The 21,177-nt window shown below is 40.7% G+C and overlaps 2 protein-coding genes across 2 annotated transcripts in view; one reads left to right on the top strand and one right to left on the bottom strand.

Moving 5' to 3' along the window:
• Positions 1-4,542, bottom strand: part of LOC126418571 (uncharacterized) — a 30,490-nt gene extending 25,948 nt beyond the window's left edge. Inside the window, exons 1-2 of the mRNA XM_050085388.1 lie at positions 3,702-4,542; positions 2,543-2,866 (exon numbers count right to left, since the gene is read on the bottom strand). Coding sequence (XP_049941345.1) covers positions 2,543-2,866; positions 3,702-3,939 — 562 coding nt within the window. The 5' untranslated portion in view covers positions 3,940-4,542. The remainder of the gene's footprint in view (positions 1-2,542; positions 2,867-3,701) is intronic.
• A 136-nt stretch (positions 4,543-4,678) lies between these two features.
• LOC126418575 (uncharacterized) overlaps positions 4,679-21,177 on the top strand; it is a 34,061-nt gene continuing 17,562 nt past the window's right edge. The window contains exons 1-2 of the mRNA XM_050085391.1: positions 4,679-4,936; positions 20,948-21,153. Coding sequence (XP_049941348.1) covers positions 20,956-21,153 — 198 coding nt within the window. The 5' untranslated portion in view covers positions 4,679-4,936; positions 20,948-20,955. The remainder of the gene's footprint in view (positions 4,937-20,947; positions 21,154-21,177) is intronic.

Genomic DNA, 21,177 nt, shown 5'->3' with positions numbered 1-21,177 from the left:
TTGGGGACCCGTTACATTAACATGTAGTTCATGACGATCATTTTTCCACCGTCAATTCACATGAAAATTAAGGTCAACATTTAATGCTTAATTTTTTTTTAAATTCACTCAACTTTTAGTGATATTAGAAAAATACCACATATACTTTCCGTGCAACAGTTTAACATCATAGAATCTCCCGTGATACATGTGCCACTGTTTTCAAGTGCCATTATCATAGGCTCACAATGATCAGTTAATCCAGCCAGGAGCAAAGTTCCTATCTACTCTTCACTTACCAGAGATTTCATTTCATTTAACTTAAATGCAGTTGTTATTATTTGATCGCAGTAGTCGTCTAGCGACTTGCATTTATCTAATTTATTTGTGATTGATGATCTAAGTAAGGCCACTATGTGAGTCCTGAGTATTCAAAAGCCTTTTTCCAAGGGTGTAACAGCTTCTGCTGCCGTATTTGTGTCCGTTATATGGGAATAATTCATATTAGCCATGAAAAGTATAGTTCAGGAATGTGCCTTTTTTTTCTCTGCTTGCAAGAATCATCCCACAATCAAATTTCTCTGCCTAACTACAGGTGTTTATAAATGAATATTGGGGTTTTAATGCTTTATAATATTTATTACATAAAACTTACAATTATAAATGATATGTCAAAAGAATGAGCAACTCAAAACAGTTGTGTTTGGCACCAGTGCCCATGCGCAGCATGCAATGTATGCGCCGCAATCCGCTAGATTCCCAGCTGAAAGTTTATGAGCCTTTCTTTTTTGGTGAACCTACTGTAACTGGTACTTCTTACCTTGATACACTAGAGCAATGGCTCTTCCCTCAGTTGGAAGAAGATGAGCCTGAGAACTTCATTTTCCAGGAAGATGGTGCGACACCTTACTGGCATAGCGAAGTACGTGATTGAACTCCACTGTACCCAAGCGCTGGATAGGCCGCAAGGGACCCAATGACAGGGCTTGCTTTGCATGGCCTCCCGATCACCCGACCTAGCGCCATGTGATTTTTTCCTTTGGGGGCTTCATCAAGGATCGTGTGTACATGCCTCCTCTACAAGCAGACCTCCCTGAATTAAGAAACCGGATTAAAGCTGCTGTTGCTACAAACACTGAAGACACACTTATCAACCTTTGGGAAGAACTCGACTATAGACTCGATGTGTGCCGTGTGACAAATGATGCTCACATTGAACATTTATAAGATAAAACTGAGTTGCTCTTTCATTTGACATATAATCTATAACTGTAAGTTTAATATAATAAATATTATAAAGTGTTAAAACCGACATTCATTTATAAAAACCCTGTATTTTTATGCACAATCAACTTTTCAACCACCCAGAAGTCCAGTTGGGGCAGTACCACTCATATTTACCTTTGAGTGAGAAATAAATATCATTAGCCTGCACACACGAATAATCAATCGGCAAAAAGTGAATGATCGGCACACGTGTAACTTCCAAACTACCCCTAGATTTCTGTGCACGATTTTGATTTTAACATTTATAAAACATTACTTTCGCACATGCACTTGGGCCCATGGGATTACAGAAGCGTCTGATTCCACCCATGACATCTCCAATATGGCGGAAACGACCATTCTCAATGTCTCTGATGTAATTACATAAACACGACAACAAACACAAAAATACATATAAAAACAACAAACAGATCTCCCTCCAAAAATATAATCGAACTAACAGGATCAGCATGGGAAACTGGGGGGGTTTTGGGTGGGGACAAACTAAATATAAACATGTAAAGACACACACCACAACCCCAAACCACACAAAATGATGACATAAAAACAACACAAAATTCCCACATACACCCACAATATCCAAGGGAACCAGTCACTTCCCTTAACCTACATAACTCAACCGCAATTGTCGATACCACAAAATAAAAACCAACACCCAAAAATTATACTTGGACCGCAACTATCGATATCACAAAACAAACACCGAAAACAACAAAAATTGGACTCTGACACTTCCCATAACCTTTATAGGTCAACTACAACTGACAATCTTTAAACTCATTGAGCAACAACACATTGGAATCTGACACTTCCCTAGACCTATATAGTAGGACAATTACAACTGATGATACCAAAACACACAGAGCTACGATGACACATTGGATCGGACGCCTCCGTTGACCCTTTCTTGAGTATTTTTCAATATAAATGTGAAAACTTTCTGAAATAATGTTTTACTGATCACTCAGTGCATGCATAACAATTACTAAATAGCCCAGAACCTGTGCTCACCACCAAGTAAAGAAAACTATCACTATAAATTTGCATATCTCTTAATACAACCTAACAAGAAAACACTTACTAGTTACTCATGAACTTGAAAACAACTTCAGATTTCTCTTCCACCTGAAACCACAGCTCCCCACACACAATTACCCACAACTTCTTTACTGATTTCATAGTTGACTCATTCAAACTGACTTGTCTACAGCCACATGAGCACTCCAATCTTCCCACTTATATACAGACTATTTTATAAAGTTAATTCAAAACTTACGTGCAATGGCTTCCCTATCAGATCTACTAAGCTGCAGTAAGCCTATATGCTGTTCATGGCCAAAGTGCGTTTTGAAATAAACAACAGTACAATCGCCACTTTCTTCTCTGTGGAGCTCAATAGCAGCAGTACAGTGGCTTCCTAACTTGATACTGCCTTGTGATTTCAGCAACCTTTTGCCTGTGGATGAAGACTGAAACTTCCCACTTCTGTGACAAACAAAAGTGATCCTTTCAGTGCCACCTTTTGTACGCTTAGCACCACAGTGTTGTACAAAGCTGCTTTTGGTTTCCTTCTCTTCTTTGGCCTTCCACTCCTGAAACTCTGAAACAATCATTACACAAAGAGGTTAACAGGAGTCTCTCATACCTTATAATGTCATTAGTCAAAGTCAATAGGTGGTATTAAAGGCTATAATTTACTCGAAAGAGACTAGAGTTAATGTTATTTTAAGCTCTATAAGTATGGTTTTAATCACTGTAAATCATATTTCACATACGGAAATCAACATTCATAGACGGATTGTACAATCCGATAGCCAAATTACGGATACCAAACTGTTACTGAACTCCCACAGCTCTACCAGTGTCTGCTGAAATGTTTCTGAAAGCAAATGTTAGTGTAACTACATTTGGTTGGAGTAAGATCAGTTTCCATGTCAGTTAATGACACTTGGTTGCTTATTAACATATCTCCTTATCAATACCAATGGGAATGCTAAATAACAGATTTACTGCAAATCAAACTGTAAATGGTTCTGAAAGATAACACAACTACCCTAAAAGCGTTCACCATTAACACGTCAACATATAACTCTGAACGGGAATGATTCTGTCAATAACATAACGTCAATGGATTAGGAGCCGCAATCAAATGAAGACTCCTAGCATGTTTCAACGCAGCTGTCTGTCATGCGATTTTTACAGACTACTGGTAATGGCTAGACTGCCAAAACCAGTAAAGCCAATACATAATTTTCTCAACATTGACACACTTTATAAAAGTTTACTAACTCTTTCAGCCAACAGCGTGGCAAATATGAACAAAATTAAAAAGTTGATTACGACTATCAACTTGCAAATACTCCGCACAACAATTTCACTACACTGAGTTGCAAACTAATTACAATACAAAGTTGTGTATGCAAGAGAAAACTTACCTTCCGGTGATTCGAACAGAAGTACTTCTTTCACCATCAGAGTATTGTGCTCTTCCTCTACATGTATTCTCAAATTAGCCAAAAAGTTACAGGAAAACCTGCAGCCTTCCTTGGGACATCGAATCGTAGCCCTCGTATGTGGCTGTAATTTATGTACCCCTCTATAGTGTGCAAACAAATTCTTTCTAGCTGTAAATTTTCTGCCACACAGTATACACAAATTTGAATCTGCCATCATATCTCAACAGTCAACAACAATCCACCCACATATCTACGCTGCTTCACGCGAAGACTCCGCTGCGATCGTGATTGGCTGAAGAAAGAGACGCCATCAAACGCAATTTTATCCAATCAGACACGTACCCAGTCTGTCGTGAACAGACTTTCACCCCCATTTATGTAGGGCTCCAAAAATCGGGTTTCGTAAACTGATTTCCCAAAACCGCTTCTGGGTGGTAAGGAAAAACATTTTGAAATCGATTCTGGAAACCCGCTTCTGGTTGCCGGGTTTCCATTTCCGCAATCGATTTTCGATACCATGTAAACACAACCGGTTTTAAAAAGTGCTTGGGCTGTCAGGTTTGTCTTGTTTTTTTTTTTTTTTTAAATTTCCAGCTAATAAACATGGAGTGAAAGATAAGAAGAAATATTACACTGGAGCTGTTTACACCTCGTCTAATTTCAGATCAATAGCGATTGTAGTGACGAAATCATAAACTGTATCAGCTGTTTTCCAGGCACCATATTTAACTGGGCTAGCAAATCTGATGCAGACCTTCACGTGTAAACACGACAGAACGGTTTCCGAAACTCAGTTTTCGTGTTTCGGAAGATATGACGCATGTAAAGCTTAGTGATTACCCGTTCTGTAGAGATTAGACTGCGTGAGGAACATGGACATAGAACGTAAATAACATCTATGGTCTATGAACATGAAGGAATTTATTTTTTATTCCAGAGATAGCGAGACGCTAATGTCTTTAATTGTGGAACGTATATCTTTGGACTTATGGGCGTGTTGTTGTTCTTAATAACCGCAATTATTTTCGCAATCAATAAACACAGTGCACAGTGCAATTTTCTTTTTAGTCGCTTTGCTTGTCCAGTGGCAACATTCACCAGATAATTCTCTTTATGATTTAAAGTGGCTAAATGTTCTTCAGTGGCTAATCATTTACTGGATTGGATTGTTATTGACGTTTGTTTGAGTGCAGGCTCATTTGCAAACAACTAACGTAAGTATTTATGGGCCAAGTTGTAGTTTAAACACTGAGCAATGAGTGAAACTTGTTTCGAACAATTTATTTGTTGTCATTTAGTTGATTAATCTACAATCCAAATTTTGTGCATTATTCATATTTTTGTGCTGTATCCCTGTTGTCATTTATTGCCGGCAGATACTATTAACTGACAATTTTCACTCGTATGTGTGCCCTCAGTTATAGCCCATTTAAGAATAAGAATACAACCTAATAACCAACTAAGAAAAAAGTGGATTGGCTTTGTATGATAAGGAAAGAAAGTGTTACACGGTGCCCTCCCAATCTTCTGTTTCTTGTAGTTTATGTGTGATATATGTACATAATATACAGCAAAATACGTAGAGGCTTGTCCATTATCTAACAAAGGTTTACTGAATCTACCTTGTAGTTTTAGTTTTTATAAATGAGAAAAATGTGTTAAATATGGCATGAATGTAGATATCGTGCTACACTACAGATTAATAGCTTACCACAACCGTATTTCAAATTCAGTAACTTCTCCAACTGTCAACCAGATTGGCACCTTCCAACCTAACACAGACCTTTGGCTACGCTACAAATTGGTCTGTCACCCCCAACAGTGTTTTTAATTTGAGGGTGGTGGGAGCAGTCCCGTCACGTACTAGCCTCCTGAACCTTCAGGTTAATGAATGCTATGTTAAGCAGCTGTTTGAATGCTGTGCCACAATAGTGGATCTGGAAACACCCAAGCTTATAATACTGACAGTTTACAGTTCATCAGCATGAAAATCCTAAGCTACGTAAACGCACTTACTTACCAAGACGTAAGTGGACAGTCATTGTTTGTGGAGACTTCATCTTTATTTTGTTGTCAGATGGTATTGCTAGAAGGCTCCTAGAGCTGACAATGTCCAGCTTTTGGTAATTTTTCATAGCAGAATACTTTATGAGGACATCTGGACATAGTCCAGTCTGATTCCAGCTCTCTGCTGTGATACAAGTGCGTCTTCAGAGCAGCAAGTTAAATGTTTATCCTTTTCTGTGTTTTCCATATACTATAGTTATTAAATTTTGTGGGTGTTTCTCTAAGAGGGTTAATCTTGCATTTTTGTAAATGTAAATTCATTCAGTCTGTAGCGCATTAGTTGCTCATTTGTTTCGTTTTGAAAGCAACTGTCCATTCATTTAGTAAGCCAGCCAGTCAGGCTCCAGCTCTTGACAGTGATACGAGTGCATGTACAGAGCGACAGGTTAAGTGTTCATCCTTTCCTTTGTTTTCCATGTAGCACATTTATTAAATTTCATGTGCATTTCTCTATTTAAGAGGATTAATCTTGTTTTTGTAAGTGTAAATTCATTTAATCTTTAGTGAAACAGTTACTCACTGAACAGCTCACTACATAGTTCTTTAATACATCATGTCTATTGGTGACACATCAGGAGGTTAGCAAGTCGCATATCGAGGATTGTCTGCTTTTATAGTCCGCTTCTTCAGTTAGTTTTGCTCAAATGGATAGGATGTGTGCATGCTATTTGCACACACAAGAGCAGCTGGCTGCAGTTCGCAAACAGCTGAACATGCTATTGGCTGTGGTCAGTCACCTACAAGCTGCTGTCTCGGGGTGTAGCGGTGGTGGAGAATCTGACATGTCGCTTGGGACACCTCAGATGTCACTTGTTTTATTTATGGGCTCTGCCTCCAAGGCACCACATATTGTACATGACGCAGTGGATCCGCTCTCGCAGCAGGATGAGTGGTGGGTAGTAATGCGTTCGCGTCACTCGAGGCGGAGGCCCAATGTGGAGACTGGCCTCCTGGTCTTGCCCTTTCATCCTGTGAGTAGACAGGTGGCCGCTCCTTCAGCAGGGTCCAAGCAGACACACGGGGAGAGGAGTTCACTAGTTATTGGGAGTTCCAATGTTAAGTGCGTTATGCAGCATCTTAGCCAGATAGCATTTGGGGCTGGATTGCTCAGTATGTCTGCCGGAGCTAGGGGGGGGGGGGGCTATCCGATATTTGGAGGCAACCTTGCTGGTGGCTATCAAACATGTTGGCCTTGCTCGAGGGGTGCAAGCAGAGCTCGCAATTTTTAACACCGTGCCCAGAGTTGATCAGCGTGCTTTGGTCTGGAGTCAAGTGGAGGGTCTCAATCAAAGGCTTTGTTGACTCTGGGGAGATCTGGGCTGCAGGTTTCCTGACCTGTATCATCATGTGGGGATTTGTAGGACTCCCCTTGATAGGTCAGGAGTGCTCTACATAAAGGAAGCAGCCAGTTGGGTAACAGAGTATTTATGGAGTGCAAATGAGGGGTTTTTTAGGCTATGCGGTAATAAGAGATGCTCTGATGAACACTCGCCACTCGATTCACAGCAAGAGAAGTCAAACAGCATTCAGAATAAAGACACTATGGCTGTCACAGTTTCATCACTAAACTATCATACTATTTGTAATAAAGTTACCTAATTTATTGCTCTCCAGGAAAGTCTTTGTGCTCAAATTATTCATGGGACTGAGAACTGGCTGAAACCCGAAGTGGAAAGCTCTAAGATATTTAGCAAGTCATGGAATGTATATTGGAAAGACGGATTAGAGGCCATAGTAGGGGGAGTTTTTATTGCAGTTGACAAAAAATATTGTCTCTATTGAGGTTGTTCAGTGTGACAATGAAGTTGTCTGTAGCGAATAACAAATGTAGATGAAGCTGAGTTAATTGTTGGATGTTTTTACCGACAACCTGATTCTGCTGTGGCAGTTCTAGAGTTATTCAAAGAAAGTTTGTGGTCAATATCGCACAAATACAGATCATGCAATACTAGTTGGAGGCAACTTTAACCTGCTGAATATAGCCTGGGATGTTTATGGGTTCATTGCGGGGGTTACAGACAGACAGTCGTTCAAAATATTTTTGAATATGTTTTCTGACAATTGTCTTGACAGCTAGGTCGGCAGCCCACACACTATGGAAATATCTTAGAACTTGTAGCTACAAATAGGCCCATCCTTATCTACAATGTCAGTATAGAATCTGGGCTTAGTGATCGTGATGTCATTATAACAACTATGATTACAAAAATTAATAAATCAGTCAAGAAGGCTAGTAGAGTGTTTCTGCTAGGTAGAGCAGATAAGCAGTTGTTAACATCTTACTTATACAGTAAATTGTCATCACTTAGTGCCAGTGAGTTGGATGTAGAGGAATTATTGGCAAAGTTTAAGCAGATTGTAAATAGTAGTCTTGATAGTTATGTGCCTAGTAAGTGAATAAAGGACCGAAAAGACCCACCATGGTTTAATAACGAAATTCGTAAGATGCTGAGGAAGCAGAGGCTATTGCACTCTAGGTTCAAAAAGGGACACACAAACAATGACAAGTGAATGTTAGTAGAGATTCGTGCATTTGTGAAAAGATCTATGCACGAAGCTTACAAAAACTGCCATCACACCTTAGCAAAATATCTAGCAGAGAACCCAAGAAAATTCTGGTTGTATGTAAAATCTCTAAGTGGATCTAAGGCTTCCATTCAGTCCCTTGTTGGCCAGTCTGGTGTGCCAGTTGAAGGTAGCAAAACAAAAGCCAAAGTTTTAAATTTCACATTCAAGAAATTGTTCACACTGGAGAATCATACAAACATACCGTCTTTTAACCATCGGACAGACTCCCATGTGGATAGCATAGAAGTAAGCATACCTGGCATGGAGAAGCAACTTGAAGATTTGAAAACAAATAAATCACCAGGTCTAGATGGGATCTCTGTTTAATTTTACAAAGAATACTCTACAACTTTGGCCCCTTATCTAGCTTGCAGTTATCGTTAATCTCTCACCCAGCACAAAGTCCCAAGGAAAACAGTGCAGGCAAAAGAATGGAATCACAAAATTACAGACCAATATCCCTAACTTCTCTTTGCTACAGAATCCGTGATCACATTCTCAGTTTGAATATAATAAACTTGAAACTTCCTGGCAGATTAAAACTGTGTGCCAGACTGAGTCTCGAACTTGGGACCTTCGGCTTTCCCGGGCAAGTGCTCTACCGGCTGAGCTACCCAAGCATGACTCAAAACCTGTCCTCACACCTTCAGTTCTGCCAATACTTCATCTCCTTCCTTCCAAACTTCACAGAAGCTCTCCTGCGATTTACGGAACTAGCACCCCTGGAGGAAAGGGTATTATGGAGACATGGCTCAGCCACAGCCTGGGGATGTTTCCAGAATGAAATTTTCACTCTGCAGCGGAGTGTGTGCTGATGTGAAACTTTGTGGCAGATTAAAACTGTGTGCCAGACTGTAACTTGAGCTTGGGGCCTTTGCCTTTGGCAGGCAAGTCCTCTGCCGACTGAGCTATGCGAGCACAATTAATGACCCATCCTCACAACTTCAATTCTGCCAGAATATTCTTGCTTCTAGTAGTTCTGCGAGGTTTGCAGGAGAACTTCTGTGAAGTTTGGAAGGTAGGAGATGGGATACTGGCAGACTGAAGCTGTTAGGACAGGTCGTGAGTTGTGCCTGCGTAACTCAAGTCAGTAGAGCTGTTGCCCTCGAAAGGCAAAGGTCCTGAGTTCGTGTCTTTATCCGGCACACAGTTTTAATCTACCAGGAAGTTTCATATCAGTGCACACTCCACTGCAGAGTGAAAATTTCATTCTGGTATAATAAAATTTCCTGAGGCTAAGCAGCCTGTGTCCACGAATCAGCATGGTTTTAGAAAGCGTCGTTCATGCAAAACTCGGCTTACCCTTTTTTTCACATGATGTAATGAGAACTTTGGATGAAGGCATATTCCATATTTCTAGATTTACAGAAAGCATTTAACATGCTGCCCCATGCAGGTTTTTAACGAAGGTACAAGCATATGCAATAAGTTCACAGATATGTGGGTGGCTCGAAGACTTCTTAAATAATAGAACCCAGTATGTTGTCCGCAATGGTGAGTGTTCATCAGGGACAAGGGTATTGTCAGGAGTGCACCAGGAAAGTGTGATAGGACCTCTGTTGCTCTCTATGTACATAAAATGATTTGGCGGACAGGAAGGGCAGCAGACTGCGGTTGTTTGCTGATCATGCCATGGTGTACAGTAAGGTGTCGAAGTTGAGTGATTGTAGGAAGATACAAGAGGACTTGAACAAAGTTTCCAGTTGGTGTGATGAATGGCAGCTATGTAGATGTAGATAGTGCAACAGCCTTTGTAAAGGAACATTAGAAAATTGAGTTCTGCATTTGCGTTTGGGAGAATGACTGTTCAAAACCACAGCCAGCCATCCAGATTTAGGTTTTCTGTGATTTCCTTAAATCACTTCAGGCAAATGCCAGTACAGTTCTTTTAAAGGGCACAGCCTATTTCCTTCCCCATCCTTCCGTAATCCGAGCTTGTGCTCCATATCTAATGACCTCATTGTTGATGGGTTGTTAAACACTAATGTCCTCTTCCTCCTTTCTCCTCCTCTGCATTTGCTTTGTTATCCCTCATTTTGGTTCCTCTGTCATATTTGAATGTCTGGACTTTCACTTTGATGTCAGTGATAGTCTTCACGTAAGACTTCAGTTTCTTTTGATTTTGCAAGGGGTCTTTTTATACAATCCAGCCACAGTAATAGTTAAAGGTTCCAGGCATTGTTCTTTGAACCACCAAATGCGTTTCATTCAGTACCTTTCTGTGTGTACCCACATGCTTTATTTTACACCTACTGTGTAGTAGTTGCTGCTTCTTTGCAGTGGCTGTATACCATTTAGAGTTCCTTCCTCCATGAATTGTTCTGATATACTGAGGAGGAAAATGGCACAGTGGTTAGCACACTAGACTTGCATTCGGGAAGGCATCAGTTCAAATCATTGTCTGGGCATCAAGACTTAGGTTTTCAGTGGTTTCTCGTAGTTGGTTCAGGCAAATGTCAGAATAATTCCTTTGGAAGGGTACAACTGATTTCCATCCTCATCCTTTAAATATTCTGATCTTGTGCTCCATCTCTAATGACCTGGATGTTGACAGGATGTTAAATGCTAATCTGTTTTAATAAGTACATATGTATCCAGAGTTTGGTCAACTTGCATAGCTGTTCTCTTCATGCTCCTGCATAGTGTTAAAACATTTTCGGCTCGTTCTTGTGCGACACTCCTGCCCCTTTATATGATTCACTGAAGATTTAAGTCTTTCTGCTTGCTTTTGTTTAGTTTGCTTGGACATGTGAAGCTGTCTACAGTAAGATTCTGTTGCTGCCAGTGTACAATTTCCATTAGGACCTTGGAGGTAATATAAGAAAAGTTAGGACTCATATGGAGATTTATAGACAGTCATTTTACCCCAGCTCTATTTGCAAGTGCAACAGGAAACGAAATGACAAGTGATGGTACAGGGTACCCCTCACCATGCACTGTATGTATTTAGATGTAGTTGAACATTTTTATTCAGCAATAATTGCTGCTACAACTGTCTTGTGGCCACCGACACCAGTTTCAGTGTGGACATACTTGAAAAGGTCAAGTCTATTTTGTTTATCTGCATTTTTTGTGAGATATGTTTTATGGGCATTAGGCCGTGGTGCAAGGTGTAATACTCTGCCTAACATTTTGTCTTCCAACACTGGAGACATCGTGAGAGACTGTGACAACCCAGAAAGCAGTTACAGTCTCAACAAGCCTAAGTTTTAGTATGTATCCACATAACGGTTGGTTCATGATGATATCAGACCACTGCCTAAAATTGCAGACTAACATGTGTTATGAAGCTTTACTTACCCAATTTCAATCCTTCTACTTTTCTGTTAAAGCTGTTTTTGTGTTTTTAAATGTGTGGCCTCTTTGTACATGCTAGCATAATACTGATTAGGTCTTGATAAAACCTTGTTATCAGAAAAAGAATTTAGTGGTTTCCTGGTTCCAGTGCAGGATTTGCTACTGCCAGTATATGTGTTGCCCAGATGACAGTTATTATTGTGTTCTTCAAGATGGGTGTTAATGCTTATTTTTGTAGTTCCTCTGTACACTTGACTGCATCTGCAAGGGATTTTATATAATCCTGCTGTGGCAAGCAACAGGTGTAGTCCTTTACATTGTTTAAGTATTCACATACCTTTGTTGTTGGTTAAACATCTTGTCAGTACATGTGTTCTGAGTATTCTGCTGATGCAACCTGTGACCATTTTTATGGATGGGAGGAAAACTTACCCCTTAGTTGGTCCTTTTTCATTAGAAGCTGCATATCTTGTAGGGTGTAGTGCCCTATTTGTCTCGTTGACAGAGTATTTTTCTATGCCATGGTGTACAGAGAGACGATAGAAAGTCAAAAACACAGGAACAACCTTAGCAGAAAAGTAGAAGTATTGAAATTAGACAAGTTGTGAGTGTTACTACTAAATAAAGCTCCATAACATGTCAGTGCTATTCCACAATCTTTGGGAGCAGTCTGCAAACGTCACGAGCTAAGCATTGCATGGATACATTTGAGCAGTTCAACTTGCTGAGCTTATTTGAAATTTTAACTGCTTTGTGGCGTGTTATGGCCCCAACATAAGAAGGTGAAACATTATCCAGAGAAATATGCCTTGGATCATGGCCTAATGCCAGTAAAACAAACATCACCAAAAACAGAAGTATCTGCCATGAAGGTCTGCTTTCTTTGTGTATCAGTTTTAACTTGTCCTCAGAGGAAGCATTTAGTATTGTTCCACGTGATTTGTTGGCATGCCCACCATTTACAAAATTGTAATTAACACAGTCACTTGGACAATTTGAGTCTTTTCCAGTGCTGGCTATATGATTCCGAAACACACATTTTAGCAAGCTGACGTTTTCTGTAAAGTGTTGGTTCACATCTATGTGCAAATCTATCAGACTAAATGTATGTCGGAGCACCGCAGAATGAAGTATTCAATTTGGGAACAATCATCTTGGCTTTGGCTGAGGCATTTCTTCACAGTCTCTTTGTTCCAAGGGTGCTATTCCAGCAAGGTATGCAGGAGAGCTTATAAGGCAACTCGTGTGTTGTGCCTGGATAACTCAATTGGTAACAGCATTGCCTGTGAAAGGCAAGGTTCTGGGTTCAAATCCCAGTCCAGCGTACAGTTTGATCTCACAGAAAGTTTCACATCGGTGCACACTCTGGTGCAGAGGGAAAGATTCCTTCAAGTGAAGTATGCTGAGTTAGATCAGCTCCATTTTCATAGGGAGACTGCTCTTTAAACTTCAGGCAATATAAGTACTTCATAGGTCTGGAGCCCTGGGACCAACTCAAGTGGCGAGGTGTTTTAGTACATTGGACCTCGCATTTATGAGTGTGGCTGTTAATAGTCACCGCTCAGCCATATAAATTTAGGGGTTCCATTGTTTCTGTAAATTGCATAACACAAATTCTGTTACGTTTCCTTTGAAAAAGACACAGCCACTATCCTTCCTCATACTTCCCCAAACCTTATCTTGTGCTCCATCTGTAATGGGGCCATTGTTGACAAGACATTAAACCTTAATCTTCCTTCTTGAGGTCTTGAAAGAAATTACGGGATGAAAATGTATTAAGTTTTCATGATGTTCTTGTGACGGGTTGAATGACACACCACCTGTTATTTTATGCCTATCTTAACAATAAAATGTTTCGCCAAGATAGAGATGCATGATTAATTGTGTATTGGCCCTCTGTGGTTGAGAAAGAGGACAGTGAATCTAAGTTAACTAGCTGAAGTGAATTGTGATATATGTCAAAGTCAGTTTAATTGTAAAGTAGTTTTTTGTGTGTAGTCATTATTAATCTGTAAAAGATTTTTTGTCTCTAAATGAAAAACTGTCTAACATTGTACTAATGTATGGAGAATGTCACCATCAAAGGTATAAAAGAATGTTGTTGTTGTTGTTGTTGTTGTGGTCTTCAGTCCTGAGACTGGTTTGATGCAGCTCTCCATGCTACTCTATCCTGTGCAAGCTTTTTCATCTCCCAGTACCTGCTGCAACCTACATCCTTCTGAATCTGCTTAGTGTATTCATCTCTTGGTCTCCCTCTACGATTTTTACCCTCCACGCTGCCCTCCAATACTAAATTGGTGATCCCTTGATGCCTCAGAACATGTCCTACCAACCGATCCCTTCTTCTGGTCAAGTTGTGCCACAAACTTCTCTTCTCCCCAATCCTATTCAATACTTCCTCATTAGTTATGTGATCTACCCATCTAATCTTCAGCATTCTTCTGTAGCACCACATTTCGAAAGCTTCTATTCTCTTCTTGTACAAACTATTTATCATCCATGTTTCACTTCCATACATGGCTACACTCCATACGAATACTTTCAGAAATGACTTCCTGACACTTAAATCAATACTGGATGTTAACAAATTTCTCTTCTTCAGAAACGCTTTCCTTGCCATTGCCAGCCTACATTTTATATCCTCTCTACTTCGACCATCATCAGTTATTTTGCTCCCCAAATAGCAAAACTCCTTTACTACTTTAAGTGCCTCATTTCCTAATCTAATTCCCTCAGCATCACCCGACTTAATTAGACTACATTCCATTATCCTTGTTTTGCTGTTGTTGATGTTCATCTTATATCCTCCTTTCAAGACACTGTCCATTCCATTCAACTGCTCTTCCAAGTCCTTTGCTGTCTCTGACAGAATTACAATGTCATCGGCGAACCTCAAAGTTTTTATTTCTTCTCCATGAATTTTAATACCTACTCCGAATTTTTCTTTTGTTTCCTTCACTGCTTGCTCAATATACAGATTGAACAACATCGGGGAGAGGCTACAACCCTGTCTTACTCCCTTCCCAACCACTGCTTCCCGTTCATGTCCCTCGACTCTTATAACTGCCATCTGGTTTCTGTACAAATCGTAAATAGCCTTTCGCTCCCTGTATTTTACCCCTGCCACCTTTAGAATTTGAAAGAGAGTATTCCAGTCAACATTGTCAAAAGCTTTCTCTAAGTCTACAAATGCTAGAAACGTAGGTTTGCCTTTCCTTAATCTTTCTTCTAAGATAAGTCGTAAGGTCAGTATTGCCTCACGTGTTCCAGTGTTTCTACGGAATCCAAACTGATCTTCCCCGAGGTTGGCTTCTACTAGTTTTTCCATCCGTCTGTAAAGAATTCGTGTTAGTATTTTGCAGCTGTGACTTATTAAGCTGATAGTTCGGTAATTTTCACATCTGTCAACACCTGCTTTCTTTGGGATTGGAATTATTATATTCTTCTTGAAGTCTGAGGGTATTTCGCCTGTTTCATACATCTTGCTCACCAGATGGTAGAGTTTTGTCAGGACTGGCTCTCCCACGGCCGTCAGTAGTTCCAATGGAATATTGTCTACTCCGGGGGCCTTGTTTCGACTCAGGTCCTTCAGTGCTCTGTCAAACTCTTCACGCAGTATCATATCTCCCATTTCATCTTCATCTACATCCTCTTCCATTTCCATAATATTGTCCTCAAGTACATCACCCTTGTATAGACCCTGTATATACTCCTTCCACCTTTCTGCTTTCCCTTCTTTGCTTAGAACTGGGTTTCCATCTGAGCTCTTGATATTCATACAAGTGGTTCTCTTCTCTCCAAAGGTCTCTTTAATTTTCCTGTAGGCGGTATCTATCTTACCCCTAGTGAGATAGGCCTCTACATCCTTACATTTGTCCTCTAGCCATCCCTGCTTAGCCATTTTGCACTTCCTGTCGATCTCATTTTTGAGACGTTTGTATTCCTTTTTGCCTGTTTCACTTACTGCATTTTTATATGTTCTCCTTTCATCAATTAAATTCAATATTTCTTCTGTTACCCAAGGATTTCTACTAGCCCTCGTCTTTTTACCTACTATATCCTCTGCTGCCTTCACTACTTCATCCCTCAAAGCTACCCATTCTTCTTCTACTGTATTTCTTTCCCCCATTCCTGTCAATTGCTCCCTTATGCTCTCCCTGAATCTCTGTACAACCTCTGGTTCTTTTAGTTTATCCAGGTCCCATCTCCTTAAATTCCCACCTTTTTGCAGTTTCTTCAGTTTTAATCTACAGGTCATAACCAATAGATTGTGGTCAGAGTCCACATCTGCCCCTGGAAATGTCTTACAATTTAAAACCTGGATCCTAAATCTCTGTCTTACCATTATATAATCTATCTGATACCTTTTAGTATCTCCAGGGTTCTTCCATGTATACAACCTTCTTTCATGATTCTTAAACCAAGTGTTAGTTATGATTATGTTGTGCTCTGTGCAAAATTCTACAAGGCGGCTTCCTCTTTCGTTTCTGTCCCCCAATCCATATTCACCTACTACGTTTCCTTCTCTCCCTTTTCCTACACTCGAATTCCAGTCACCCATGACTATTAAATTTTCGTCTCCCTTCACAATCTGAATAATTTCTTTTATTTCATCATACATTTCTTCAATTTCTTCGTCATCTGCAGAGCTAGTTGGCATATAAACTTGTACTACTGTAGTAGGTGTGGGCTTCGTATCTATCTTGGCCACAATAATGCGTTCACTATGCTGTTTGTAGTAGCTAACCCGCACTCCTATTTTTTTATTCATTATTAAACCTACTCCTGCATTACCCCTATTTGATTTTGTGTTTATAACCCTGTAGTCACCTGACCAGAAGTCTTGTTCCTCCTGCCACCGAACTTCACTAATTCCCACTATATCTAACTTCAACCTATCCATTTCCCTTTTTAAATTTTCTAACCTACCTGCCCGATTAAGGGATCTGACATTCCACGCTCCGATCCGCAGAACGCCAGTTTTCTTTCTCCTGATAACGACATCCTCTTGAGTAGTCCCCGCCCGGAGATCTGAATGGGGGACTATTTTACCTCCGGAATATTTTACCCAAGAGGACGCCATCATCATGTAATCATACAGTAAAGCTGCATGCCCTCGGGGAAAAATTACGGCTGTAGTTTCCCCTTGCTTTCAGCCGTTTATAAAAGAATAGCAGTAATAATCAAAACTACTGTTATGGGAAAAAAATCACACAGTTCCATTTGAAGAAACAAATTTGATATCTTCCATTTTCCTCTATTACTCTTCCCAAGCATTTGACACTTTCCACCTCCCTCAGTTGTTCATCTCCAATCCTTATCTTCCTTTGTAGTTGCAACTGTGATCTCACATTTGTTTACATTAAATTTCATTCCTTACTCCCAGTTTCTTCCCAAGCACCCAGCTGTTCCTGAATCTCCTCCTCCATGTTTCCCCATATCGTCAAGTCATCCCCGAACACTATTGCTTTCATCTTGTCTTCTCCATTTTTTTCTGCCTCCTTAGTCATTATCTCAACCACGACCATGATGAAGAGGAGAGTGACAATGCAATGCCCTGCTTCACACTGCTAGTTTCTGGTACTAATTCATCCTTCTATTTTCCACTTTCACACACTCAGCCTTCCACACTACAATTCTTCCACTTTGCTTGTTGTCTCTTTTTCTACTCCCTTTTTTTCTAGCATTTCCTATGCCTTTTCTAGATTGAGGAAGCCCATCACAAGTTCTTTCCCCAATTCATTGTGGTGCTCGTGGAGCTGCCTCACTGCAAATAAGGGGTCAAAATTTGACCTTGCAGGTCTGTTCCTCTCTCAAGTTGTTCTTGGCTCTTTTTTGGCTTCTGCTCTCCAGGATCTTTTCATACGTGCTATGTAATCAAAAGTATCTGGACAGCCCCAAAAACATACATTTTTCGTATTAGGTGCATTGTGCTGCCACCTACTGCAGGTACTCCATATTAGTAACCTCAGTAGTCATTAGACATCATGAGAGATCAGAATGGGAGACTCCACAGAACTCACAGACTTCGAACGTCATCAGGTGATTAGGTGTCACTTGTGTCATTCGTCTGTATGCAAGATTTCCACCCTCCTAAACCTCCCTAGGTCCACTTTTTTCAATGTGATTGTGAAGTGGAAACTTGAAAGGACATGTACAGCACAAAAGCATACAGGCCGACCTCGTCTGTTGACTGACAGAGACCGCCGACAATTGAAGGGGTCGTAATGTGTAATAAGCCATCCAGACCAGCACACAGGAATTCCAAACTGCATCAGGATCCACTGCAAGTACTGTAACAGCTAGGCGGGACGTGAGAAAACTTGGATTTCATGGTTGAGCGGCTGCTCATAAGCCACACATCACGCCGGTAAATGCCAAACGACACCTCGGTGTAAGGAGCGTAAATGTCGGACAGTTGAACAGTGGAAAAATGTTGTGTGGAGTGACGAATCTAGGTACACAATGCAGTGATCCGATGACAGGGCGTGGGTATGGCGAATGCCCGGTGAACATCATCTGCCAGCGTGTGTAGTGCCAATAGTTAAGTTTGGAGGCGATGATGTTATGGTGTGGTTGCATTTTTCGTGGAGGGGGCTTGCACCCCATGTTGTTTTGCATGGCACTATCACAGGACAGGCCTACATGGATGTTTTAAGGCCTTCTTGCTTCCCGCTGTTGAAGAGCAATTCGGGGATGGCTATTGCATCTTTCAGCATGATCGAGCATCTGTTCTGTGGCAGAATGGTTACATGGCAATAACATCCCTGTAATGGACTGGCCTGCACAGAGTCCTGACCTGAATCCTATAGAACACCTTTGGGATGTTGTGGAACGCCAACTTGGTGCCAGGCTTCACTGTGCAGCATTCCGTGAAGAATGGGCTATCATTCCCCAAGAAACCCTCCAGCACCTGACTGAACGTATGCCTGCGAGAGTGGAAGCTGTCTCCAAGGCTAAGGGAGGGCCGACACCATATTGAATTACAGCATTAGCAATGGAGGGCGCCACAAACTTGTGAGTCATTTTCAGCCAGGTGTCTGGATACTTTTTATCACATAGTGTATCTTGGCACATTGCAGTACCAGTGTGACTCGCCTGCAGTTTCTGCAGTCCTTCCTACTCCCTGTCTGAATATAGGGGCGATTTGTGCCCTCTTCCAATCTTTTGGTGCCTTCGTCTCACTTCACACCATCCTCATCATTCGATATGGCCGCTCTTTCCCAATTTCCCCTGCTGTCTTCACCATTTTGACATTTACTTTGCCCATACCTGTGCCTTTCCTCCTTTCAATCTTGTCCAGTGCCATTTCCATTTTTTTCGATGACAGTCCTCCCCCCACCCCCACCCCCTTCCCCCTTGCCTGCCTCCCAAAGTTTTTAATTCTACCTCCTTCAGTCTATCATCCTTATCTCCTAGTCCATTCACCTGCGCCCCCTCCCCCCCCCCCCCCCAACCCTACCCCTAGAGTTTTTGCTTCTATCTCCTTTATTCTATCATCTTCATCTCAAAGTCCATTCAGATTTAGATTTATCAAATGCTCACAGTACTCCTCCCACACCATATTCAGTATCTCTTTGTTATTAACTTCTTTCCCCGTTTCTGTCATTATTGCATCCTCTCTCAAACCTCTCCTCTTACTTTTGACAATTCCATGTAGTACTTTCTTCTTATCTGCTCTCTTCCTGCATAATATTTGTTCATTCTTCCATCCAGTTGCTTCTCTCCTCAGTCACTTTCGAATTTTGCTCTTTCTTCTTTTTCTTATACCCCTCTCTTGCTCATTCAGTCTTTTCTTGGAACCATAGTCTGAAGGCCTTGTTCTCCATTCCCACTAACTCCTTGACACTTTTATTCCACCATAGTGTCTCCTTCCACCATTTTCTGTGATTTGTCCTTACACATACACCTACTGCAGCTTCTACTATAGCACTTTTAAATTGTCCCAATTCCTCTTCTCCTGTTTTTTGTGCATACTTTGGTAACTTTTCCTTATAATATCTTGTTATTCTTTCTTGACTTCCTTTTTGTTCAGTTTTCATATGCTAATTCTCATTTCCTGGTTCTCTGTCTTCCATTCTGTCACGAGTCTCATTGCCCATCATAAGAAGCCAGTGGTCATTATCCATTGCCGCAGATAGTAGTACCTTTATATCTGTTAATTCCTCTTTGTTTCCCAGTCAGAGAGCATGTAATCCACCAAGAATTTTTGCACTAGATTCCTGCCATACCACATTATTTTGTGGCTCTCTTTCTTCTGAAACCAGAAGTTACCTACCACAAAGCCATTTCTCATGCAAAATTCCAGCAATCTCTCTCCATTTCTACTTTTCCCATCCTTCTGCTCGCAATACATTTTCGTTCTCTTATCTTTCTTTACATATGTGCATGTTCTAGCCACTCATGACTATTACCTCGTATCCATTCAATTGCTTTTGTAGTTCTTCCTTAAACTCTTTCTCTTGAGATGAGCAGCCCACGTGAGGGGCTTACACCTGAACCTGAACCATCTTCATATTTCTTCTCTTTGTTTTTATTCCGACCTTCATTATTCAGTTGCTTATCCTCTGTACCTCTTCTTTCACACTATCCCTCACAACCACTACTCCCTTTTTTCTTCCTTCATTTCCACTCCAGTACAATCTGTAACATTTCCTCAGATTGCAGTAATGATTTAAATGCAGGTTACACTATTTTCTGTTTTGCAACCCTTTCTATAAAGTAGTTCTTGACTAGCAATAAATAGTGGTTTGTGAACTTACAAATTGCCAAAATGTATCCATACACATATAGTGTTTCATAATTGTATGTAATTCAAAAATGGTTCAAATGGCTCTAAGCACTATGGGACTTAACATCTGAGGTCATCAGTCCACTAGACTTGGAAACTACTTAAACCTAACTAACCTAAGGACACCACACACATCCATGCCCGAGGCAGGATTCGAACCTGCGACCGCAGCAGCAGCGCGGTTCCGGACTGAAGTGCCTAGAACCGCTCGGCCACAACAGCCGGCGTATGTAATTCATGTTTGTATGAGACATCACAGCATCTACCATAAGTGTGATGTATGGTACATATAACTTACTAATTACAGCAGAGACTCACTAGTCTGTTGTTCAACTCTTTGACTAGTTTTTGAATGTGCATGTCTTCCCTTCATTCAAATTTGTGTGTACTATCCTGTCTAGAAATAATTTTTCTGTCTAATATATTCTTTGAGCATTGCATTACACACACTGATAATGTATCTTTTAATTTAATATATCAAAACATGAGCTGCTTGTTGCAGGTTCCACAATGAACTACGGACGGAAGACCCCAAGTATGGGGACACCATCTGTCTATTCTCATATGACAAACAGGTCCTCTGCAGGTTTAAAATCTTCTCGGTCACTTCGATCATTAAAAACACCATGGTATCAGAAACCAATATTACAAGATGCCATTATCCTTGATTTACAAAGAGGAGCTCTTGTGGTAGCTGTTTATTCACTGGTAAGTGTGTACTTTAATTGTTGG

Source organism: Schistocerca serialis, chromosome 9, assembly GCF_023864345.2.
Source record: "Schistocerca serialis cubense isolate TAMUIC-IGC-003099 chromosome 9, iqSchSeri2.2, whole genome shotgun sequence".
In the NCBI taxonomy this organism is placed as follows: domain Eukaryota; kingdom Metazoa; phylum Arthropoda; class Insecta; order Orthoptera; family Acrididae; genus Schistocerca; species Schistocerca serialis.
This window is presented reverse-complemented; position numbering and strand designations above follow the sequence as displayed.